The 26,803-nt window shown below is 39.1% G+C and overlaps 1 protein-coding gene across 3 annotated transcripts in view; it reads right to left on the reverse strand.

Moving 5' to 3' along the window:
- Window positions 1–6,082: 6,082 nt before the first annotated feature.
- The window catches only part of EPSTI1 (epithelial stromal interaction 1), a 99,166-nt gene continuing 78,445 nt past the window's right edge, over window positions 6,083–26,803 (reverse strand). For all 3 annotated transcript variants that reach the window (XM_058684325.1, XM_058684314.1, XM_058684330.1), the window contains 3 exons: window positions 19,403–19,476; window positions 12,976–13,075; window positions 6,083–6,629 (listed from right to left, as the gene is read on the reverse strand). In XM_058684325.1, coding sequence (XP_058540308.1) covers window positions 6,621–6,629; window positions 12,976–13,075; window positions 19,403–19,476 — 183 coding nt within the window. In that variant the 3' untranslated portion in view covers window positions 6,083–6,620. The remainder of the gene's footprint in view (window positions 6,630–12,975; window positions 13,076–19,402; window positions 19,477–26,803) is intronic.

Below are 26,803 nucleotides of genomic sequence, written 5' to 3' on the forward strand. Positions count from 1 at the left end.
CACCTTTTGAGAAAGTAATTTGACTACCTACATTAAAACCTCTATAAATGCGGATTACTTTAAACCACCAATTCTAATCAAGGTGTTTGTCCTTATCCAATCCTCAGACAAGTATCTGTAAGGATTTTTATTGCAGGGATTTTGATATACAATCATACAGAAAAGTATCTGAAAGGGTGCATACCAAAATAATAACTGTGGTTATTTACAGATAACCTGAAAAAATCACTAGTTTTTTGCTTTTTATTACTCCTCCATATGTCTACAGTTTCTGTAACAAACACCTCTTTTGTAACAATTTGTCTCATTTTTATTCTCTTTTTCAGAAGAAGAAAGCACTTCAAAAGCATAGAAACTGTGATGAGAACTTTGAGATTCCTTTCCAAAGTTATCCACAAGTCCAAATTTTATTCCAATTGATTCAACAGGGCAGATTAAATGTGAAAAGCTGATGGGAGGCTCCCTTACACAGCAACTCTTGTGTCTTTTCTGCTTCCTTCCACCTACAGAGAGAATTGTTCAAGGAAGATGTTTACAACCCCATACATATTCTAGATAATTTTGGCCATGAAGTCACAATTTTCCCTACCTGCACAATGGCACAATGGCACAATGTTTTTTTTCTTTTTTTAGTGAGACCAAAGACCTGAACAAAATCTTCACTTGGGGAGGCAGGATACAGCAGGCAGTGGAAGAGAAATTCATGCCAACTGTCCTGAGATCCACTAACATGAGAAGGCATCGCTTTCCCCTACATCAACTCCAGATTACATACTGGAAAATAGCAGCAAGTGAAGAATGTTGGCCCTAGACGCAAAAACCAGAACATGACTATGGACTCTGAGGTAGCCAGGCTGGCAGGTGTAGGGCTTAAATGGCAGCATGCCACAGCAGTAAAATGCCTGCAACATTCACACATTTACAGTCGTTTTGGCGATGCTTCCAGCCCAGGCTGAGGGATTTCGTTTTCCCCATATTAGGCAATGACAAAGACTTCAAATGGACCAAACATTTTATATTAGCGTCAACAGCACTAACGCAGCTTCAGCTGGCAGAAGAGAGGAAAACCAAGCGTATCTACCTTATTTACTCCAGAGAAGCTAGCTGAGCACCATCTGTTCTCAGCCCCCACCACCCCCAATGCAGCCCTTTCTATACTATACCTTTGTCCTGCTTCAATGAGCCCCCTCAGTCTTGGCCTTAGAACCTGAAGTCCCCACGCTTCCCTGGATACACATTTGGAAAGTCAATTTCAAGAGTGATTGGCAGCACAGAAGATCTCGTAATGCTACGAAGTATTATTAGTTTTGGGGAGATTTCCACAAGATGGTGGCATAGGAAGATCCTGAACTCACTTCCTCCCAAGGACACACCAAATCTACAGCTACATACGGATCATTTTTTTTCTTTGATAAAGATCTGAAAACTAGATGAACTGCTTCTCCACAAAAAGGATAAAAAGACCAATATTGAGATGGGTAGCAAAGTACAGGCACAGTCTCACCAAAAAACCCCACCCCCAGCTTGGGACCTACAATAGGGATCTCACCAGTCTGGCGCTTCTGCTGGAGTGAGGGGTTGGTACCCAAACCCCTGGGATCTGCACCAGAGAGATGAGCACCCGCCTCCACCAAATATCTGACTTAGAAAATCAACAGGGCTGACATCCAAGGGACTCAAAGTACTGTAGGAGACTGAGATTTTCCATGTAAAGGGCTCAATACAGTGCCATTTGTCCCAAGACCCAGCAGGAATAAACAGCAGTTTGAAAAGCACCTAGACTATACATGAAAGAGACACATTTACTAACCTAAACATAGCTGCTGGAGGGGTAGGAGACAGCTGAAACTCCCCCCAGAGATGGAGGTGTTGGCAGATGTCATTTTTGGACCCTCTGTCTAGCCCGCTGGCACAGATGGGTGAGCCTGGACACAGAACCCTCCCAGCACTTTGCTAAGACAGCCAGAAGCCAGTGGTCACAGCACTATCTTACCGCCTTGCTGACGCCAGAGAGCACAGGTGGCTATAGCATTCCCCTAGTCCCTGGCTGGAACTGGCAAATTTGAACAGTGGCAGCATTCTCCTGTTCCCCAGCTAAAGTCTATGAAGTGTGGAAGGTTGCAATACTCCCCCAATCCTTGGCTGGGGCTAACAAGTGTAGCAGTCATGGCATTCTACTCCCAGCCTAAAGCTGGTACATGCACACAGACAAGGCACTCTGTCGCTGCATTTCTGAAGCCCCTGGGGCACATTCAGTCAAGACATTTTCTGAAGCCAGAGAGCATTCCCCACCCCACTTTCCACTGCCTAGCTAAAGCCAACAGGGACACACAGGAATTCGCCTTAATCACTTGGCCCTGGTGGCCAAGGAGGCTAGCATTGTGAGCTCCCCAGGAATAGAACAATAAGAAAGACAGTTCTTGGAAGCCCACCACCCCCACGGTACTGTACAGATGGCAGACTGAAAAACAATCCAGTCTTCCTATGAAAAGGCTTATTTACTTAGCTTGGAGCTTCAGCCTGAGGGACAGGCTTCCAAAAAAAATTGAAGACAATGCTTTCAAACTCATTTTATAAGCAAGATTTTGACACCAAAATCAGACAAGGCCATCACAAAAAAGCAAAATTACAGGCCAACGTCCCTAGGGAACACAAATGTAAAAATGCTCACCAAATTTTAGCAAACCAAATCCAACAACACTAAAAGGATCATATACCACAATTAAGTGGGATTTATTGCAGCGATGCAAGGATGTTTCAACACCCACAAATCAATTGCAATATACCACATTAATAAAATGTAAGATAAAAATATGATCATCACAGTAGGTGCAGAAAAAGCATTTGATGCAATTCAACATCCATTCATGATAAAACCTCAATAAAGTGAGTATAGAGGGAACATTCATAACCCACAGCTAATATTAGAGTCAATGGTGAAAAGCTGAAAGCTTTTCTTCTAAGATCGAAAACAAGAAAAGGATGCTCACTCTCCCCCCCCCACTTTTATTCAACATAGTATTAGAAATCCTAGCCAGAGCAATTAGTCAAGAAAAAGAAATAAAATGCATCCAAATTGTAAAGGAACAAGTAAAACTGTTACTATTTGCAGATGATTTGGTATTATATATGGAAAACCCTAAAGACTCTACCAAAAAAAAAAAACTATTAGAATAAATGAATTCAGTAAAGTTGCAGGATACAAAATTAACATATAAAAATCTGTGGCATTTCTATGCACTAATAATGAACAATAAGAAATTTTAAAAATGATTCTATTTACAATCACATCCAAAAAATAAAATAGCTAGGAATAAATTTAACCAAGGAGGTGAAAGACTCATACACTGAAAGATGTAAGACACTGATGAAAGAAACTGAAGACAACACAAATAATGGAAAGTATTTTGTGCTCATATGTTAGAAGGAAGAATTAACATTGTTAAAATGTCCACACTACCCAAAGCAATCTACAGACTCAATGCAATCCCTATAAAAATTCCCATGGCATTTTTCACAGAACTAAAACAAATAATTCTAAAATTTATATGGAACCACAAAAGACTCCAAATATCCAAGACAATCTTAAGAACAAGCCAGAGGTATCAGGCTCCCTGATTTCAAACTATAATACAAAGCTGTAGTAATCAAAACAGTATGGTATTAGCATAAAACCAGACACATAGATCAATGGAACAGAACAGAGCCCAGAAATAAGCCCGTGCATATATGACCAATTAATTTATGACAAAGGAGGCAAAAATACACAATGGGTAAATGACTGTTCAACAAATGGCGCCAGGAAAACTGGAGAGCTACATGCAAATAATAATGAAACTAGACCATTATTTTATACAATAAACAAAAATTAACCCCAGATCAATTAAAGCCTTGAATATAAGATGTGAGACCACAAAACTCCCAAAGGAAAACTTCTTTACAGAAGCTTCTTGACATCAGTCTTAGGGATATTTTTTCTGATTCCAAAGGCAAGGGAAACAAAAGCAAAAATAAACAAATGAGACTACATCAAATTAAAAAGCTTCTGAATAGTGAAAGAAACAAACAGAATGAAAAGGCAACCTACTGAATAGAAGAAGGTATTTGCAAATCATGTATTTAGTAACGGTTTAATATCCAAAATATATAAAGAATTCCTACAACTCAGTAACAAAACAAAACGAAAAGCTCAAATAAGAAATTGGCAAGAGTTGAACAGACATTTTTTCAATGAAGACATATAGATGGCCAACAGGCAAATGAAAAGATGCTGAACATCATTAATCATCAGGGAAAGGCTAATCAAAACAACAGGAGATATCATTTTACATCTGTCAGATGGCTACGACCAAAAGACAAGAATTTAGTGTTGGCAAGGATGTGAGAAAAAGGGAAACTTCGTGCATTGTTGGTAGTGATATAAATTAGCTCAGCTACAATGCAGAACAGTATGGTGTTTCCTCAAAAATTTATAAATAAAAACACCATATGATCCAGCAATTCCATTACTGGATATCTATCTGAAGAAAATAAAAACACTAATTGGAGAAGATGTATGTACCCCTATGTTCATTGCCACATTATTCACAGTTGCCAAGATATGAAAAGAGGGACACCTGGGTGGCTTATTTGGTTAAGTGTCTGACTTCAGCTCAGGTCATGATCTCACGGTTCATGAGTTTGAGTCCTGTGTCAGGCTCTGTGCTGACAGCACGGAGACTGGAAGCCTGCTTAGAGTTCTGTGTCTCCATCTCTGCCCCTCCCCTGCTCACAGTCTCTCTCTCTCTCCCTCTCTCAAAAACAAACATTAAAAAAATTTTTTTAAGATATGAAAACAATGCTTAAATGCCCATCAATGAATGAATGGATAGGGGCACCTGGGTGGCTCAGTTGGTTGAGTGTCCGACTTCGGCTCAGGTCACGATCTCGCGGTTTGTGAGCTCGAGCCCCGCGTCGGGCTCTGTGCTGACAGCTCAGAACCTGGAGCCTGCTTCGGATTCTGTGTCTCCCTCCCCCACTCACACTCTGTGTCTCTCACCTTCAAAAATAAATAAACATTAAAAAAATTCTTTAAAGAAATGAATGAATGGATAAAGACAATGTGGTAGATGTATATAACAGAATACTACTCAGCCATAAAAAAGAATGAAATCTTGTCACTTGTGACAACATGGATGGACCTTGAGGGCACTATTCTAAGTGAAATAAGTCAGAGAAAGACAAATACTGCATTATTTCACTTGTATGTGGAATCTAAAAACAAAACAAATAAACAAAACAAACAAACCCAAACACACAGATACAGAGAACAGATTAGAAGTTGTCGGAGGAGTTTTGGAGAGATGGGGGAGTGGATGAAAGGGATCAAGAAACACAAACTGGCAATTATAAAATAAGTAAGTCATGGAGATAGAATGTACAACATGGAGAATATACTGAATTATATTGTATTAACTTTGCGAGATGATAGAGGGTAATTAGACTAATTGTGGTGATCAGTTTGCAATGTATACAAATGTCAAATCACTAAACTATACACATGAAACTAATATAACATTGTATGTCAACTACCCGTCATTAAAAAAACAGTATTAATTGCCCACCTGCAAAAATTATTTGCTCTTCCAACTTTCATTCTAAGACTAAATGCAATGCTTTCCTATATAACATGGAGTGGGGTGGAGCATAAAGCATGGAAAACCAATATTCTTACACTCTAAGGTTTTTTAACTTGGTTAAAGGTCATAAAAGTAGAATAGAGAAGCCTACTGAATTAGCTATCATAAATAATAAATAGGTTGCATAGAGAAAAGACAGGATTCCCAAACACCTATAAAGCACACTTTGTATCTACATTTGTATCTAGTTGATTTTCATATAAACAACATCCTTTCAGGGAATTAACTGAACCTCTATGAAAAAGCAGAGGAACAGTATTAGTAAGTAAATCAAGACCAAAGGCATATCCGATAGTGATTAAGGTCTTACAATTAATCTATATGAACTACAAAGAAGAATATAAAAATGAGACCCATCAAGCGAGAAAAACTCAAGAGTCTTTCATTAAAAATAAAACAAACCATTTACACAAAAGTATTTCAAAATTTATTTAAAAGCATGTTCAAAAGAATATAAAAGATTTATTTTTTATCTTTTTCTCAAGTTTGTACCCTGCATTAAGTAGAGCTTAAAATCCAAAAAAATGCCCAAGATTCCCCAAACCTGATCTGAGAATTACATAAGAGTTAGCTACTCAGAGAGATAAGCCCGTAGCACCCGTATAGCTCTTACACACCTGAAAGCAGCAAATGATTCCCTCCTTTTTCATCTTACTAACATGGCTGTAATTATACTTCCAATAAGATGTGAAACCAATGAGAAAAAAACAGTGCAACATTTCACTGGCAGTAGAAATTAAGTATGAGCTCAGCAATCAGCTCCTGCAAGCATGTGTAAATAATGACAGGGGAAAACAGGTCATTCCCACGTGTTCAGCTGAGTGAGTGGGCAGTTGAAGTCAAGGTGAAAACAGTAAGGATAAACAAAGCAGCATGAAGGAAAAGCATTGAGTGATGTTCTTCAAGGTCCGTTGACAAAGGACAGATGTAAGTAAATATTTCTCATACATCCTGGAAGCAAAAGAAAACAAAAATTAGTGCAAGCAGCAAAACAAAATACAAAACCTTTTAAAGTCCAATCTGAAGCTCCTTCAAAGAATACTCTTCTTACTATATTGAGTTTAATGCCTATTTTTTAATGATTTAATGTCCCAGTGACATGTTTTAATTTTCAAGTCCCATTACACTGGATTCACAAAATAGTCTCTGTCAACAATGTAATGGCTTGTTGAATGACAGCTCATCAGCTGTGTTCTTAGAGATAGGCTAACATAGGTCACAAATAATAGTGTTCACAAATATTGTCACCCACCTCCATAGTTACAGCAAGGACAGGACAAGCACAGTGTGAAGCAGAACAATTTAAATGGAAATGTATGGAGTAGAATGGCGCCATATTATACAGCAGAAAGCTGACTTCTAAGGGGACCTTGAGTTAGGGAGATGGACTAAATGAGTTCCCTCTGCCCCCTACCATGTGCAAACGATCAAGAATTCTCTATCAGGCTTCCAGAATGCTGGGGCCAAGTTACACTTGGCATTCAGACTATTGCTGTTCTAACATTCTGGGAAACTAAAATCTCAGGTTGCCTCATAGGTCATGGCAAATGCTCAAATGCCCTTGAAGACATAGCATTTAGGGTTCCACAGCATTTCAAAGGGTCTCACCTACTGACATCAAAGAGAATTTGAAGTGATTCTTTCAACATCCTACCCTACGTACCTCATGAAAAGTAGAGGGGTCGAGAAAACCAAAATGTTTTTAAATGTAACAGCAATTTTAAATTATCAAAGAAAAAATACATATATATAAAGCAATATGAGAAGAATGTGACTTAAATGTTAAAGATTTAAAGATAAAGATCAATCTCATTTGTCTACCCAAAATATACTTATTAAAGGCCTACTACTTAAGTGCTTATATGATGTTTCAAAAATCAAGTTTTTTTCTCTTTGGCTTTCATTATTGTTTTGTCATATTTTCTGCCTTCTTCCTTTTCTTCTTTTTGAGCCTTTTACTGATTCCAGTATTTCCTCCAAGCCCTATCTGTGAGCTCTTCTCAATCATTCCCAGGGTAGCTCAAGTGTCAGCAACCAACTTCTAAATAAATGACACAGTCTAAACACCTCTGTATACTAACGTTTTGTCCACTTATTTACAAAATCTTCATATATGACTTCTCTTCTTTCTTTTGTACGGTGTCCTTTGATGAACAGATGTTTCATTTTAATGCATATTTATCATTAGTTTTTGGTTTATACCTGGGGTCTTACAAAATCCTCCATTTTGTAGTCTATTCTAAAATTTAAAAAGTCTTCATTTCTACTTATAAGCCTTAATCCACCTGGAATTAACTGGTTATGATGCCATGTGGGTTCTCAATTTGTCCTGCCAGCAATCTGTTAAACAGTTCATCTTCCCCCAATGATGTGCTCTGCCTTCTGTCATACATCAGAATTCCAGAAATGGCTGGGTCCACCTGGGCCAATTCCAGACAATATTAAATATTTAACTAAGTCCCCGTACATATTTCTTTATCTTTAGGAGTGAATTGGCTATTCTTGGTTCTTTGCTTTGATTAGGATTTAATGAAATCTATAGATAATTTGAGAGCTCATTCCTATTTCTACCCATTAAACAAGGTATAACTTCTTCATTCATTTGTTCCTTAGGGTCTTTCTATAAAAAATTTATATATATTTTTAAAGGTTATGTGCATTTTTGGTTTATCTTTTTATTAAATTTTTTGTTTATTCACAATGTATAAAAATGAAGTGAGTTTTTACATATTGATCCTGCATCTACCAACATTGTTGGCTCCTTGTTTATTCTAATAACTTAAATATCAATTCCTTCAGATTTTCTGAGTAAATGATTGTATCATCTATTAATTATAAATGTTTCTTTTCCTTTCAACCTTTATATATGATTTAAAGGAAATGCTTTTGATGTATTTTTATTATAGAATTTCGATCAGTTTATTAGCTAAAGAAATGTCCTTTCTCTTCCTCCTTTGTTAGCAATTTTACCACAAATGAGTATTGAAATGTATCAAGTTGTTTCTTTTTCCTGTATCTATTGAGATGATCATATGGTATTTTTCCTATAATTTATGAGATAAACCATCTCAGTTTTTTTGTTTTTTAATTTGTGATATATCTGTCAAAATTTGTGATATTTTCAATCTGTTTATGAGTGAGCTTACATACATTTTTTTTCTGTATAGTGTTTGTGTAATTTTGATTCAAGTTATATTCACTTGCTTAATCCTTTGAGAGAATATTTTCTCTTTTTTTCATTTATCTGGAAAACTTTCTAGACATTTGAAATTATCTGTTCCTTCAACATTTCGTACAACTTTTCTGCAATATGTCTAGGTCTGGTTTTTATTTTATGAAAAGACAGTGACAAATTAATTTAGATAGTGTTTACATCATTTTGAATTCTCAACAACAGTGTGTGAATGAACCTTTATCCCCACAGCCTTGCCAACAGACAGAGTATATTGCCAAACTTTTGTTCTTTTGCCAAAATAATAGATGAGAAATGGTATTTTGATTTAGTTCCTAATTCGAATTCCTTTTATTGTGATGAGTTCATTGAGTGCTTTAATTCCAAAGATTAAATTTCTTTATTCCTAGAAGTTCTATTTTGTTCTTTTTTCAAATCTTTTTGTTTGTCTTTGTCTCTTGTTTTCCCTTATTGTCTCAAATGCAAAATTTGGTCCATTGAATGTTTTATACATAGCTATTTTCAATTTGGTATCTAAGCATTTTGATATATCAAATCATTTGGTCCTAAATCTTTGTTGTTTGGCCAACCTTCAATCACAGCCACCTGTTTCCTTGTGCCTGTGCTAAGTTCCAATTACTGTTTTATGTTTGGGATACATCAGTGAGCAAAACAATCAAAGGACCCTGATTGACACAATACGGAACATGCATTATCACAGGGAGAGACTAAGAGTAAACAGTCAACAACACATATAAGCAAATAATATTAGAAAGATGTAAGAAATTGCAGAGTGCCAGAGAAAAGGAAGTGGAGGTTGGAAAACGTATGGCTAGAGCCAGGGATGAGGGCACAGGTGGCAGCATTAAATAAATGGCCAAGGAAACCTCAATGGGGTGGAATTCTACAAAATGCTTGGAGAATAAATCATATGGAGAAAGGTACAGAAGGAGCAGCCAGTGCAAAGGCCTTAAGGTGAAAGCACCCAGGTCCTTAAGTTTTCAAAGAGAAGCAAGAAAACTAGCATGGCTGAGAGGAATGAGAAAGAAGGGCAGTGGCAGGAGAGCACCAGTGGGGTAAAGTGGGGTCTAGATCAGGTTGCACCCCGTAGGTGACTATATGGACTTTGGCTTTTACTCCATTGGATTTAGAGAGTCATGGGAGCCACTGGGGTATTTCAAGCAGGAAAGTGACAGGATCTGGCTTCTGTTCCAAAGGGATCACTCTTATATTGAGAATAGGTTCTAAGTGGCTAAGTGTGGAAGCAATGAAACCATCTTGGAGACTTTTTCAAGAATCTAGATAAACATAATGGAGGTTAGAAGCAGGGTAATAGTGGTGGCAGTGGTGAGAAGCTACTGGATTGTATATATTTTGAAGGAAAAGAAAAAAAGATCTGTTGATGGATCAGTTATGAGATGTGAGATGGGTTGTACCATTATATAAACAGCAAAGAGAGCAGATGGAGCCTTTGGGTAGAGCGGATCAAAGGTTTCCTTAGTAGGACAATCACGTCCTACCAAGTTTTAGACATGTGAAGGTTGAAATGTCCATTAGACATACAAGTAGAGATGTTGCGTGGACAAATCGATAATGCAAGTCTGGAGTCAAGGAAGAGGTAGAGGCTGGAATTAGAAATGTGAGAGTAATAAGGGGTGCCTGGGTGGCTCATTCGGCTAAGTGTCTGACTAAGTATGACACTTAGTATGACCAGGTCATAATCTCACGGTTCTCGAGTTCAAGCCCTGGGTCAGGCTCTGTGCTGACAGCTCAGAGCCTGGAGCCTGCTTCAGATTCTGTGTCTCCTGCTCTCTCTGCTCCTCCCCTGCTCATGTGCTTGCTCTCTCTCTCAAAAATAAACATTAAAAAATTAAAAAAAACAAAGAAACATGGGAGTAATAAGCACAAAAATTGTATTTAATGTAATGATAACCAATAAGGCCACCAAGGTATTAAGTGAACATAAAATTCAGAAGGCGGTCCAAGGTGGATCTCTGAGGTGCTCCAAAGGTGAGAGGACAAGATGCAGGGGATTCAGCAAAGGAGAATGAAAAGGAGTAGCCACTGAGGTTGGTGGAAACTCAGGACAGACGAGTGCCCCAGAAGCCAAGTAAACAGTTTCAGAGAGGAGGGAATGACTTGCCGTGACAAATGATGCTGGTACATCAAAAGACGAAGATTGAAAAATAACCACCGGACTTTGTAATGTGGACATTGTAAATGACCATGACAAGAGCATTATGGTTGGATGGATAAGGTCTTAATTCTGATTTAAATAAGTGTAAGAGAAATGGGAACAAAGAAATTAGAAAAGCTGAAGGACAGATACCTCTTGGAGTTCTGCTTGAAAGAGGAACAAAGAAATAGAACAGTAGCAAGAGGGAGGGGGATATCAATATAATTTGTGTCTCTATTTTATGCTGATGGGACTTTTCTAGTTGAGGTGAATATTTGATGATTCAGAAGAGAGGGGAGTGTCATTAGAGCAAAGTCCCTCAGTAGGTGGAGGAGTAAGAATCTGGTCTCCAAGGAAAAACAGGCATATAGGTAAGGATGTCTATAGGGAGGTGGAGTTGGGAGCCTGAAGAAACTCTCATCTTTGTCACAGCTTCCTTCAAGTAAGGGAAGAGCCGATAACCACTTTGGACTTGGTTCTGATTGTCCTACTAAGGAAACTTTAATAGCCTTCACTCCTATCATGAGAAAATGGTGTTCCTTTCTTTTTACCCATGAAGAATCTAAGCAGAGATTCAGAGCTCACTTCCATAAGGCCTACCAATGGTCGGTAGTGAACCAGATTCCCAAATTCTCATTCCCTTAACAGCAGTTCATGTGGTATTCATTTACTCTCTCCCATTATCCTCCCCGCAATCCCAGGTATTTTTCTAAGTAGTTTCTAAATTTTGAGAGTTGGTAGGTAGAGGAGAGAACGTGCAGAGAGTTCCCAAGTCCTGTCCAAAATCAAACTTCCAGTTGTGTTTCACGACATACAAATTCCACGAATTTGGATAACGTCTCAAACTCACTCACAATGCCCCATTTTCCACATGACTCCTACTCACATATTCTTACAAGGAAGTCAATAATTTGTAAATTGTAATTCATGATGGAAAGATACTGTGTGTTGATTCTTTTCTTGTTCTTCCATCTTGTCCCTATTCTCAATGCCACAGTGATACACGTGGGCACGCGTCATGGAAAGACATGCCCAGTGTATACACTGAAGAGAACTGTTAGATCTATCCATCAATTTTAACTACTAAACGCCTTTCAAGAAAACATCCATAAGATTTCCAACAGATTGTCTTCCCAAAAATTATCTTTTGTCCATCAAATATTTATTAAAGGGTGATCTCTAGAGTTTCCGGGCCAGCAAGCACTTGTTTTGTTGTATTTTACCAGTTTAAAGATCTCTACCTGTTCCATTTCTTTTAGTAGGTACATATGTACTTGGCTTAAATTAAATTATAAAACCCACTATAGTTAGTTTTGATTCTGTATGCATTGCAAACCCTGCAATCATACATTCAGAAGATCTGGTGTGGGTTCAATGATATATTGTACACGCAAAACACATTAAACACATATTACAACACAGTTGCAATGTTTTCTTCACAGAAACCCAGAAAGGCATTTCATTCTCAGAAAGTGCCTTTTGCTGTAGGGTTTTTTAAAAATCATTTTGTAGTGAAAAATGAAATACTGGTTTCTTTGATGTGGTAGTTTCACCGAAAGACTATATTACTAGAGAATGCTTACTATTTTTATAACCATATTGCACTTAAAGTCTTCTTGAAAAAATTTTTTTTCATTTGTTTTTGTTGTAGGGTCTGGGAAAGGGGTGATAAAAAAAAATCCTTACAGTCCAGGCAATTACCCTGAGAGCAAAGGGCAGGTGTCATTTTTTATTGTGATTGGCCAGAGCTGAAACCTGGACTTTCTCCTTCTCTCTAGAAACTATTGTGGAATTTACAGTAATCACCCTGGCTGACTGCCCATCACACAGCTGAACAGCACACCAAAAAAATAATATCTTGGGAGAAGGCCCAACATATTTTTAAAATTCTCATTGTTTTTACTTTTCAACTTTCAAAGATTTTTTTTAAGAGACAAGAAAAAACTCACCCAGCTGTTACCACTATTCATATTCCAATGGCCTCCAAAGTGCTCGAAGCCACCTGGTTGACTTTTGCCTTGGAGTCGGTCCAGAAAAGCATTATTTACCCTTTAAAACAATGAAAAATGTGTGTAAGTGGAAAGCATGCTACAGGGCTGAGAGATTTTTGAGAACCTAAGGTGCTGTATGAACTGACCATGGGGATTGCTTTCCCCTACCCCCACCGCTTAGAAGAAATCTATAGAAACTTCTTCTCACATTAACCGTATGACAATATGACAGGCTGTTAAGAGCCATCGGCTGGAGCTGGTGCCAGATGTGGGCAGAGGGGGAACAGTTCTGAACTTCAGAGCTTCATTCCCTCATCTTCTACCAGTTCAACAAGAGCTTTGTTCCTGAGCAACTGTCTCCTTGAGGGCCATGCCAGGTGTGAGCTCCGGAGGCTGAAGGAAGACGGAAGCTTCAGCAAGACCTAAAACGTGAAGGGGAACCCGAAGTAGCTCTGTGGCATTGCTGCTGCAACACAGATGTCCCTCCCATATGCCCTGTACCCCACTGTCAGTCTCACTAAAGTAAATCCTGTAAGTGAAGAGTAGAAGGAAAATGGGAAGAGAGTATAAGAAAGGGGAAATATCAGAAGAGGGAAACTCGACCTTTCAAAAGAAAGAATGGGCAGAGCTTTCCCTCGTGTTTGGTGATACTTGCAGCAACCGATTTCAGAAATTAAATTTAACACATAGGAGGTGAAACCTTAAGGAAAGGCAAGAAAATGATTATCATAAAGGTCAGAATAACCATACAGTGATGGTTGTATTCTACTTCTGGAGCTGGCTACTTAGAGGCTCCCCCTATAATTAATCCATGGACTTTCCTGTGTGTTACATATTACAACTTTTGAATTAAAAAATGTAAATTAGGGGTGCCTGGGTGGCTCAATCAGTTAAGCATCTAGCTCTTGGTTTTGGCTAAGGTCATGATCTCATGATTCATGAGTTCGGACCCCACATTGGGCTCTGTGCTGGCCGCATGGAGCCTGCTTGGGATTCTCCCTCCCTCTCTCTTCCCTCCCCTACTCATACTGTGTCTATCTCAAAATAAACAAACAAACTTAAAAAAAAAAGTAAATTAAAGGCAACACCATGCTCTCAGTTGCCCATGTATTGTTGAGTCTGGGACATGGGAGCTGAAGAAACAATGCTGTAATAGGTACCCTATGATGTCAACTGATTCTTGAGGAATAGCGTCATTAAGACCATAAGCTTCTTGGCAGAAACAGGTCTGGCGCACCTGGGCGCCTCAGTCGGTTGAGCACCCAACTTCAGCTCAGGTCATGATCTCGCAGTTCGTAAGTTCAAGCCCCATATCCAGCTCACTGCTGTCAGCCTGTCAGTGCACAGCCAGCTTCAGATCCTCTGTCCCCCTCTCTCTGCCCCTTCCCCACTTGTGCTCTCCCCAAAATAATAAAATATTTTAACAGAAAAGAAACACGGTGCCTGATGCATAGCAGCAGATCAATATATGTTTATGGAAGGAAGGGTAGGCAGGCCCCATTCACAGCCTCCTTTTCAGTCATGAAGATTAACAGAAAGTAGTCATGGTAGGTGGCTATAAGTCAATGGCTGGGGAATTTGGGAACCTTGAGGATAATGACTGCTGGGTGGCAAAGCCAGAGGCTGGGTTTGTTTTGTGTCTAGCTAAAATGTTCAGTGCTAGCTAAAGTGCCAACTGCACGTTGACCCAGAATGCTCTCTCTGGCTTACTGGGTTGCTATTTTCTCAACAACTTCAAGACCTATCAGGTGGTAGTCACATCTTAGCTGCTAGAAAGGTTTTTCTTTTTTCCTCTCTCACCATAAAGTATACCCAAGTGCCATATTCTAGTCAGCCTGGTTCACTGAAGAGTATGACATTTATGTCCCCTTTTCTAGACTTCTCAGCATGCAGATTGAACAGTATGTTACTGAGCTAGAGACCTGAATATTAAGAGAAATCCGACCCTTAAAAGTAGATCTACCCCCTATGATCAGTAATTGTGCTACTGGGTATTCACCCAAAGAATACAAAAACACTAATTCAAAGGGAAACATGAACCCCTATGTTTATTGAAGTATTATATACAATAGCCAAACTATGGAAGCAGCCCAAGCGTCCATTGATAGATGAATGGACATACATACACACATAAGGGAATATTATTCAGCCATCAAAAAGAATGAAATCTTGCCATTTGCAACAACACGGATGGAGGTAGAGTTATAGTGCCAAGAGAAATAAATCAGAGAAAGACAAATACCATGTGATTTCACTCATATGTGGAATTTAAGAAACAAAACAAGCAAAGGGAAAAAGAGAGACCGAGAGAGAGCGAGAGAGAGAGAGAGAGAGAGAGAGAGGAAAACCAAGGAACAAGCTCTTAACTATCATGAATAAACATGTTACCAGAGGGGAGGTGGGTGGGGTATGGATAAAATAGATGATAGAGATTAAAGAGTATACTTATCATGATGAAAAAGAAAAGAGAGAGAGAGAAAACTGATCCTCATCCTCCTTAACCACACAACCAAGGGTATTCTGGATTGCCCATGTGCCTGGGACTGTTTTCATCTAGTATTTTTGTCAGCAAAGATGGGCTTTCCTTCAACATCCCCCATCCACTCCACATCCAAACCACTAGAAGTTTTGTTGACTCTACCCGCTAAACACATCCTGAATTCACCCCTTTCTTTCCATGGCCATCATTCTAGTCCAAATCATTATCCTCTCAGGCCTTGCTTTTGCTTCCACTCCCACCCTCTATAATTTGGTCTCCACACAACCACCTGACTAAATTAAAAAAGAGATCATGCCTTCCCTTTGCTTCAAACCCTCCTGTGATTTCCCATTAGTCTTAGAATAAAATTGCTGGCTTCCAAAACCTTGTACTTCCTGGCTCCCGCCAACCTCATTTCACCGTATTCTCTTCCTCACCATCTACAATCCAATCACTAAAGACTCAAACTCCAAAGTCACTCCCACTTTAGGGCCTTTGCATTTTCTCCCATACCAGATCACAGGGGACATCTAAGTGTATACTTTGGACCCCAATCTCTATGTGATGGTCTCTTGTCCTTTCATGTTACCTCTTCATGGAGGAACTATGACCTCCAATCTATCCCTTAATCTCACCCCGGATGTGTTCCTCACGGTACATATCATTGTCTGAAATACCACTGCTATCAACTTGTTGACTTCTATTTCTCTTCTCCAGATTGTAATTTCCATGCAGTCAGGGATGTTCTCTGCTATTTTACGCCTGTTCCCAGTGCCTAGAACAAAGCCTTCACACAGTGTGCCTTGATACGTAAAAGGTGAATACATGAATCATGCAGGTGCGTGGTCCCCACATCTGTCTGCTTCTATGACTGCAGTTGCATCGTGAAACCCCCAAAGGTGGTGAGTACAGGCTGAAGAACAGCTCGTCGTCCACTGCTCTCAGTTTGCTCACACACTGGGAGGACTGATGGCTTGTCATGTATGCAAGTGGTATGATTCACCTCTGAGCACCAGTTACTAAGAGGACATCACTTACTAAAGAGATTGAATTCTCAATAGGAATCAAGAAAAACAAACGAAAGAAAAAGTACCTGCTTATATAGTTTTGTTTACTAGCATTAGAACGTGCATGCCCTTTACTGCAGTACTCTGGATTTTCTTCTAAGGGTTAATATCGATAAAAACCGGGGCACCTGGGTGGCTCAGTCGGTTGAGCGTCCGATTTCGGCTCAGGTCATGATCTCACAGTTCGTGAGTTCGAGCCCCACGTCAGGCTCTGTGCTGCCAGCTCAGGGCCTGGAGCCTGCTTTGAATTCTGTCTCTCCCTCTCTCTCTGCTCCTCCCCTGCTCACACTCTCTCTCTCAAAAGTGAATAAAGATTTAAAATATATATATATATATATATATATATATATATATATATTTTATATGTGTATACACATATATACACACACACACACACATATATATATATATATATATATATATATATATATATATATATATGTGTGTATAAAAACTACTTAAGGATGGTTCAAGTTTCAATGAATTGATTCAATTCACTCCAGTTTGCAGCTCATGGCCCAGATCCTTTCAAGTCCTTGACCCTCATGCTCTGTCTTTTCTTTCTGAGGTTTCAACTTTCTTCTCTTACTCAAAAAGTTATGATGGGTCAGGTCAGGTGCAGCCAAGCTCAGTCAGTATTGGATACACTGAAAAACTTGTGAGGAATACCATAAATTTTCTCTTATAACACTCACCTCTAAACAGTAGAAAGCACATTGTCTTTTTGACTCCAATAAAATTATGTCCCTGGAGAAAATCTGACTTATGTCACACACACACACACACACACACACACACACACACACACACAGAGTTGGTGTTGCTGCCCTCAGCAGAAATGGTCACAGCATTTTATTCGTTATAAGACTACCAAATGAGTATTTTCATATAATATGGGAAAGCTCACTATAAACTCTAAAGCCCAATACAAACACACACTGTCTTCAAAAACTGATTGAGAACATAAAATATGTGTGTAAAACCTTGATCAGTTATCTCAAAACTGGTTACTGAGTTTATTGCCCAGAGAGATTTCCTATTAAAGTTGTATCTATATTTAACTAGAATCCATAAAAAGAGAAAATAAAGTATAGAAAATAAATAGTCCCCCCCCAATATTTAGGGATGCAGCAGTATGGAAATACACTTAAAGAATGAGGGCCAAGTTTCCTATAACAAGAAAGTAATCCTTTCTACCTCTGATCAAATAACTTGCATTTTTATTGGAGGCCCATTGAAGATGAATTTCTTAGCAACAGGGCCTATTAATGTGACATATCACACTATCTTTAAGATGTTTAAAGCTTTACAATCCAATCAGTCCTCAGAAATAAAGAGAAATAAGGGGGGGGGGGGAATAAAGAGAAATAGCTGGCTACCACTAACAACCGGTGTTAAAGAAATACACTATTTAGTTTTCAATTTTTTTAACGTTTATTTATTTATTATTGAGAGACAGAGAGAAACAGAGCATGAGCATGGGAGGGGCACAGAAAGGAGGAGACCCAGAATCTGAAGCAGGCTCCAGGCTCTGAGCTGTCAGCACAGAGCCTGACACAGGGCTCAAGCTCACAAACCGTGAGATCATGACCTGAGCCGAAGTCGGATGCTTAACCACCTGAGCCACCCAGGCGCCCCTATTTAGTTTTTTTAATAGAAAGAATTTTAAACAGAAAATGAGAAAAACCAATAAGAGACTAAGCTAGTTTATAACCTACCTTATTAAAATAAAAACAAAAACAAAGGTAGCAGTAACCGTTACCCCTTACCTAACAAAATAGCCTAACCAGTGTCTCAGAGTTTTGATGTTTTCTTTTAATTGGAAAAAAACATATAAATTCACATTTGACATTTTAAAACTATTTGACTGGATTATGGAAGCACAACAATCCAGTCAAAAGAATATGAGTACCCATCCATAGTTCACAACTCCAGCAGAATCGGGAGCTTCCGTGAACACTTTTTAAAGTCTCAATTACAAAATGAAAGCACCACAATTTAAAACCACACATTAGCAACAGTGGGAAGGTTAAACCTGTAAGTGAAAGCACTCGGTTTTAGAAAAAGAATTTGCTCCTTTAGATCATGAGAGCCTCTACATTAAATACTTCTGAGATCTTCAACCACACTGCAGTAAACTAGGATAAGCCAAGTGCCCCCAGGAGAATCCTAGAATAAGGATAGATATCTATCCTTAGATATCAGGTATCTATCCCTGATATCTATCTGGTATCTGGTATCTATCCCTAGATAGCAGGTATCTATCATATCAGTATACCAATGTGAGTCAGTATACCAGGCCAATATCAGTATGATATTTTACTGGGTGTTAGGAATAAGACAGAGAGTACTTGAAATTTGCTTCGTGGTTCTATTTTAAGCTATTTTCCCCAATATGTTAGTCAATATAAGATAGTTCTTGTCTGAGCTTTCGTACGAGTATCTCACCATCTGGATGAGTTCAATTATTCTAAAATGGTCTACAAACAGTAAAGGATCATCTCAAAGTATTAAAATGCTTTGTTCCCTGGGAGGCAAATTAAGTATAACCCAAATAAATAGCTTGAGAGCATGATTCTGTTTTCTAGTGTGAATTTATGCCACCTATCCAGAAAAACTGGATTGTGTGTGTGTGTGTGTGTGTGTGTGTGCGCGCGCACATGCGCGTAACAGTGGGCATCCTCATATACATATAATACCCCAATAATATAAAGATTAAAAAGGTAATACACGTTCTAAAACACATTCAATATAACTATAGTGATGTCTTAAAACAACTGCAGAAACTTTATAAGTAATTGTTTTAACCAAAGATGCTAATTTTATTAGCCATTTATACCTCTTGTGTTCAGCCTGGTGGGTTTTGGTTCTCTCTTCCTCCTGTTGCTGCCGGTTAAATTCCAGTAATTCACTCTACGAACAATAAAAGTTTTAAAATATGGCTTTCAAGTAACATGGTTGTACAGAAGATACCCAAATCAATTACATATTTAACCTTAGCTGGTATAATATTTCATTTTTGAAACTTTTACTTAAGTACCATTTCCATGTGAATTTTCTTATATAACTAGGTAGCAAAAATGATTGTGCCTCAGTCAAACAATAGCTCTGTGAGTGTAAAATCGTAAGATTAAAAAGCCAGTGTGCGTGCTCAAGATATTAGACTAATAGGTACAACATACACAGAGGAAAATGCAATGTGAGTCAAACTCACCTGTGTCTTACAAAGAAAAATCAAATTAGTTCTTGAAGAAATGCCACACAGTACTATTTCCACGTATTTCTCTAGCATTTCTTTCCCCCAAAATTATAGTAACTTGCAAATAAATGTTGGACTCAATTTTGTAGTACAATTCCATTGGTAAAACATCCTTCAACCTGGAAAATAACCAACTTACCAATTATTGACTCGTTACTTCTAATACCAGCAGAACTTAGGGCTCCCTGAAGGGGTACTTTGCTTCAGGTAGGAGATCATGTTACTACAACTAGATCTCTGCTTCTGACATTCCAATTATTCTCTTAGAAGAGGCAACTTCCAAACTTTGTTACTCTGTTTCTGATATTAAACCAAAGAACTAGGTGCCAGGATTTCTCCAGTACTCAACTGCCTTCCTTGAGGCAGACTGATTTTTAACCTCTTCTCAAAAACAGAAAAAGGCAAAGGGAAGAGAGTTATCAGGACTGTGTCATAAATTAATGCCTGAGTCAGAGAATTTTCTGGTAGAGAAAATACTGACACGTCTTGATAAAAACATACCAACACATGTATTTTTAACCCTAAAACTTCCTTAATTAAAAGTATAAAGTAAATCCAAAGTCCAGACTGACATTTTGTATTTTTTTTAGCTTTATTCAAAGGCCTTCTGACATGCTATAGTCCTCAAAATAAAGAGACTGGTTTTATATACTGTGATATTCCACATATATTACTTGTCAATCCATAAAGAACACTATTTAATTCTAATTCCTATCTAGCACCATCAACAAGGGAAAAAGAGTTTTCTAAATAACTGAATAATATTCACTCAACTATTCTACAGGCATTTATGCAAGCCTTGTGCTAGAGACTCACTTTTCTACAATGGCATGAAGTCATTTATTTCATTTTATTTTTTGTCACTATAATACATGTACCTAGTTTTAAAAGTCTACCAAGCAACGTGCTGGTTATTAATACTACCAAGGCTTATACAAAAATAAAAGGTGGCACATGGGTGGCTCAGTCAGATAAGCGACCCACTAATTTTGACTCAGGTCATGATCTCACAGTTCTTGAGTTCAAGCCCCGCATTGGGTGCTGCACTGGCAGCCCAGAGCCTGCTTAGGATTCTCTCTCTCCCCTGATGTCTCTGCCACTCACCCACACACCCTGTCTCTGTCTCTCTTAAAATAAATAAATAAACTTAAAAAAAAAAAAAAAAAGAAGAAGCTCCTGTCCTCCCCATCAACCACAGAATCTCTTTCTTTCTTTCTTTCTTTCTTTCTTTCTTTCTTTCTTTCTTTCTTTCTTTCTTTCTTTCTTTCTTTCTTTCTTTCTTTTTAACATTTATTTATTTTTGAGAGACAGAGTGAGGCAGAGTGTGAGTACAGGACGGGCAGAGGGAGGTGGCGCACAGAATCCGAAGCAGGCTCCAGGCTCTGAGCTGTCAGCACAGAGTCCGATATGGGGCTCAAACCCACAGACCACGAGACTGTGATCTGAGCCGGAGTCAGACGCTAAACCAACTAAGCCACCCCGGCGCCCCTCCCACAGAATCACTTTCAATTCCTGTGTGTAGTTTCACCTCTCAATTGCCTCCTTCTTAATAGCATGCAAAGTCTTCTATGTCTTAACTTTTAAAAAACATATCTTTTGACTTCCTGCTATGGGAGAAGATTTATGTCTCTATTACTACCCCCATCCCAGTCCCAACTTCCCCTCCCAAGTACATCACCTTCCTCAGCCCTCATCTTTACCACATTTTCCAACATTCACTGTGGCAAGGGAGGGGCTCCTGGGGTCCTACAGGTCCTCATTTAGACTTCCAATTCATCATCATCTTTTCAACCCCAGCTCTGGACGCACCAGGTGCCTCCAATTCCAGAATGGCACTGGGACTGCTTCAACTGGCACCTCACTACATCTTGCAAATGGGTTTTGGCTTTTTCTGCTCTACTTTTCAGCTCCCGAAATTCTGCCGATTTCTTTTCTTTGCTGCAATTGCTGGCCTGTTTTGTTTTGTTTTGTTTTGTTTTGTTTTGCTCTTCCTGGCTTATGGCTTTAATTTTTTTTCCCTTTATCATCTTTTCGATGGGATTTGGGGAGAGGGGGACTGGAGGTAAGCAAATGAAAAGTTTTTCAAGGAACAATGCTTAACCAGGACTTAACATTTTCAAACAAAAATGTTACCAGAATTCTGCTATTTGTTCCTTACAGTAATTCCCAAAGGTAGGCAGAAAAATAAGGTATTATCTGATGAGTGAATGAATTGAGTGCAGATTATGCTCGTTTTACAGATGAGGGAACAAGATCAGAAACTCAGTTTAACTTATCAAGAGCTAAATGGCTCATTAGTAGCAAAATAAAAACTAAAGTTTAGGCTTTTTTTGTATCTAGTGTCTCTTGCAAGATGCATCCAAAACAGGCAGTTAAGATTAAGGATAACTCGTCAGGAGTTCATCACACTCAAGTATAAACGCCACACCCAGAAATATAGCACCCACTGACACTCAAAAGTTCTAACAGAGCATATCCAGCCTAAATCAAAATCCCTCTTGCCAAAGGATGCCAACTCTTCTCACATGCATTTCTCCAACAAGCAACTTCTGATATCCAGCCCATCCTAAGTTTAATAACATGAATTCTGAACAAATTAAATTTTCATCAGCTCGAAACATGAGACAAAAACTATACAAGGCATATATTCTGAGTATATGTGAATACTATTATGCATTGCTTTAAAATATTTTTTCAGCCTTGGCAAAATGATTCTGAAATTCATCTGGAAAAAAGCTAATAGGCAATCATACCATGAAAAACCGAAAAGAAAGGAGAGAGATCAGCTTCGCCAAATATGAAAACATATCATGAAACTGCGGCAATTAAAACAATCTGACTGAGGCCAGAAACCCGTGGAAATGTAGTTTACCATAAAGTTGTATGCTAAATGCATGCAGGAGAGCCAATTCAACGAATGACAAGGAACTAGCCAACTGTTGTGAGAAAAATTAAAACTAGATTTTTAAAATATCAAAATAAATTTTATAGAGGTCTAACAGTTGAACTTAAAAGATGGAGCCACAGCAGTCTTTAAAGGAGGCAGAGGTAAATTTATTTATAAATGTGGAACAAGGAAGTTTCTGAAATCATTAAGGAAAATTATTGATAAATGTGGTTGCATAAACAATTCAAAGCTGCCACTGGGAAAAATTCCATAAACAAAATTAGAAAACAAACAAAAAATTTTTATAACCCATATAGGCTAATTCAATTATTCTTTCATTCACTCAACAACACCTGAATGCTTATCATGAGCCAGGTGTGGATCTATGTGATGGGGATACAATAATGAACAAGACAGATGAGATCCATGATTAAGAGTTTCTACTCTAGAAAAAGAGAAACCCACAAACAAGTGGGAAATATATCCATTGTAATCCTATGCAGAGGATTGAACACACTGAGGTGAGACTCAGTTACAATTTTAGATCAAGGCTCAAGAAAGGTCTGAGGAGGTTGATAAGACTTCATCTAAACTAATGAGAAAAAAAAAAAAAACAAACACACAACAACCAAACAGAAAAAGAACTAAAGGATGGGAAGAGAAAATTCACAAAGTACAGATTGCTTATAAATTCAAAATGGTCATCATCTTCACACACAATCCAAGAAATATCGGAACAAGGAGAGAAAACTTTTCTATCATACTGGCAAAAACTAGAAAAGATTGACAGGGAATCAAGTACACTCAAGCACTTTGGTGGTACATCTAAATTAGTGAAAACCAATTTAGTTTTTGAAGGACAATTTAGCAACAACAATCAATGTAAAACATACACATCCTTTGAAGAACTGTTCAAAGATATACATATAGAGATAGTCACAGTTGTATTACTGAAACAGTAAAAGTTCAAGAGAAAGTCTCTGCCCATTAATAAGGAACTGGACCAGAAAGTTAAACCATCTACATAATGGAATACTATGCAGGAGATACAAAGAATAAGGTAGATGGGAGAGAAGGAGAGGTACCTATGGGGGGATCTTTAAGATACATTAAGTAATAAAAGGTTCAGAGAACAAACTGATGGCTGCCAGAGTGGAGGGGTTTGGGGTTGGGCAAAATGGGTGAAGGCTCCCGGTTATGGAATGAACAAGTCATGGGAATAAAAAGTACAACATAAAAATACAGTCAATGATATATTTTTTAATTTTTTTAATGTTTATTTATTATTGAGAGACAGAGAGAGACAGAGCGTGAGCAGGGGAGGGGCAGAGAGAGAGAGGGAGACACAGAATCCGAAGCAGGCTCTGGGCTCCGAGCTGTCAGCACAGAGCCCGACGCGGGGCTTGAACTCACACGCCGCGAGATCATGACCTGAGCCGAAGTCGGACACTTAACCAACTGAGACACCCAGGCACCCCCAGTCAATGATATTTTAATAGTGATGTACTGGGACAGAGGGTGGCCACACTTGTAATGTATAACGTATAACATTATAAACTTATCAATTTACTAAGTTGTGCACCTAAAACTAATGTAACATTGTGTGTCAAATACTCAAAAAAAATTTTTTATGGGACAAATAAATAAAATAAATAGAAAAAAAGGTAGGTTCAGAGCACTTTTCTTGGGACTGTTCCGCGTAAATAGAAAAGACACACATATATCCATTTCAACTTTTATCTATAGATGTGTATTATATTTAAGACAATTTTATAAAAAAAAAAAACATACACCAAAATGTTAACTGTGATTATCGCTGGGGAGAGAAGCGTGGAGTGCATGGGCAGGGCAGGAAGCTTTAACATCGTATATAATTTTTGCTTTCTGACTTTTAATCCATGTGCATATATTACTTTCTCATACCAACCACAGAGGTTTATCTGTGTGGGAGACCATTTCCGGTTCTGTAGGTTTTCCTCTATTTAAAAATCCTAATGAGGGCCACCTGAGCAGTTCAGTCAGTTGAGTCCAACTTTGGCTCAGGACATGATCTCGTGGTTTGTGGGTTCAAGCCCCACTTCGGGCTCTGCACTCCTTGGCATTCTCTCTCTTCTCTCTCTCTCTCTCTCTCTGCCCTTCCCGCAGCTCTCTCCCTAAAAATAAATAAACGAACTTTAAAAAAAAATCCTCATCAATTCATACAATTTTCAATACATGAAGGTGCAAAAAAGCAAAAGCACTACCTTACGAAGCCAAGAACTGCCAGGCAGGAAGAAAGGGGGACGGGAAGAGAGTGACACGCATCATCCTATGACAGAGCAAGGCCAGGGAGAGGAGAAAACCCAGAGCAGGCGGGAAACCAGGGCAGAGCTGATGAGGCATCACCATGCAAGAACATTGGTCCAGATGGCAGCGGGGAGGCTCTGGCGTCACCGCACTCAGGGTTATTATTCTATATCTAGCAAAGCGTATTTACTAGGAAGAGGCTGGTTCTCCTTTGGTACCACGAAGGATAATTTCGACTAATTCATTTGTTCTGCTGAATTGATAGCCACTGCAGATGCATCTGCGTGCCTTATAAACACATCCTCGGTTCATTTACTGGCTTCTCATACAGAAGTGCAATATCTAGTTGGACAGATACAAATAAGTGGTTCTTGTTCCAAGGGCTGAGCTTTGGACGTTAAGGAAATCAAAATGCCTTAAGCAGGAGGAATGTGACACACGGCATCTGAGGCGCTGTCAAGTCCTGTCCCGCTCCACACCGATTTGCTAAGCAGCGAGCGTTTTCCAGACACCTGGATTCATGCTGAAGGTACAGATGCAAACAGACACAGCTCCACCCTGAAGGAAGCCAAAGTGCAGTGAGGGAGACAGACCCAGAAGCAACGATGAAACAGAGCCCAAAGAAATGTATTGCTGAACACCAGTTCAAGCAATAGGGCGTGGGGCTACAAAGGAAGGGATGCCGAGAAACAAGGAGTAAATGGTGCTGGGTGTGGCTCAACAACGCAAGCATGTCGTGAAGACTCCCAGAGGAAAGAGACCACGTCTCCCCACGCTTCCCACGTCTCCCTACGTTAACAGAGCTCCATCTTAAGAGGGCACTAAAGTAATAGGATAAATAAAATACCATTTTGGAGATGCTAACAGCAGAATCTGCTGTGAACATTGGCCAAAGTGGTGGGAGGAAATGCAGACAACACAGCCATCCATGCCTCTCCCTTTGCTCACGCTTCTGGGGTGTGTGTTGGGCGGGGGGGTTGCTCTTGCCAGAGGATGGGCTACGGGGCTGGGGAGCTCTAAGGATCAGTGCCGGGGCCCAAGCTAACAGCAAGAAGTAGAGGGCTCACCACTTCCTGCCAGAGGTTGTAGAAATCACTTCTCTGTGGTCCACTGAACCAAAGGGTCAACCACACAACAGCCAGGTGTGTGAAAGTTGGGCACTGGAGAAACCTGATGAGGCCAGAAGGAAAGGGATACTCCAGAGGAAAGGCTCTTGTACAGTAACTGAAGACGAAGATAGGGTCATTTTGAAATCATGTCTGAATCCCAGTGAGGCGCGTTCCGACATGGTTCAGCTTGACTGCTTTATGTAAACATTGAAGTGCCATCTCCTGGCCAGGACAAACTTTTCCCAGGAGAGGATGTTCTCTCAACTCAAGAGGAAGAGGACAGTGGAAGCAGGAGAGGTGATGTCATGAATGTTAAAGAACCCCTTCCTTTGAATGTTTTTTAATAGAAGAGAGAGAGCTCCAGGGGGAGGGGGCAGTTCAGAGAACTCCTGCTTTTGGGGCCCCCCACAGGAATACCTTTGCCCAGAAGGGCAAAGATGGCCTTCACTGGGGAACAAAGTGGAAACTACTTCAAGAAATTAAGAGGAGATAACCAAATCAGAGGAAGTAAATATTAATGGGTAAAGTAGGGGAGTCAAAAAATAGCAATAATGTGCATTCCCCTTTTACTAATTATTGTTAGTTCTAGCATTTTAATCTAAAGACATATGGACTTCCAGCTACTAATAATCATTGAATCACACAGCTCTCTCTCAGCCCAGAAATATTGCCTGTCAACTTTCTTCTTTTAAAAAAATA

The sequence above is a fragment of the Neofelis nebulosa genome, chromosome 1 (genome assembly GCF_028018385.1).
Source record: "Neofelis nebulosa isolate mNeoNeb1 chromosome 1, mNeoNeb1.pri, whole genome shotgun sequence".
NCBI classification, from domain to species: Eukaryota; Metazoa; Chordata; class Mammalia; order Carnivora; family Felidae; genus Neofelis; species Neofelis nebulosa.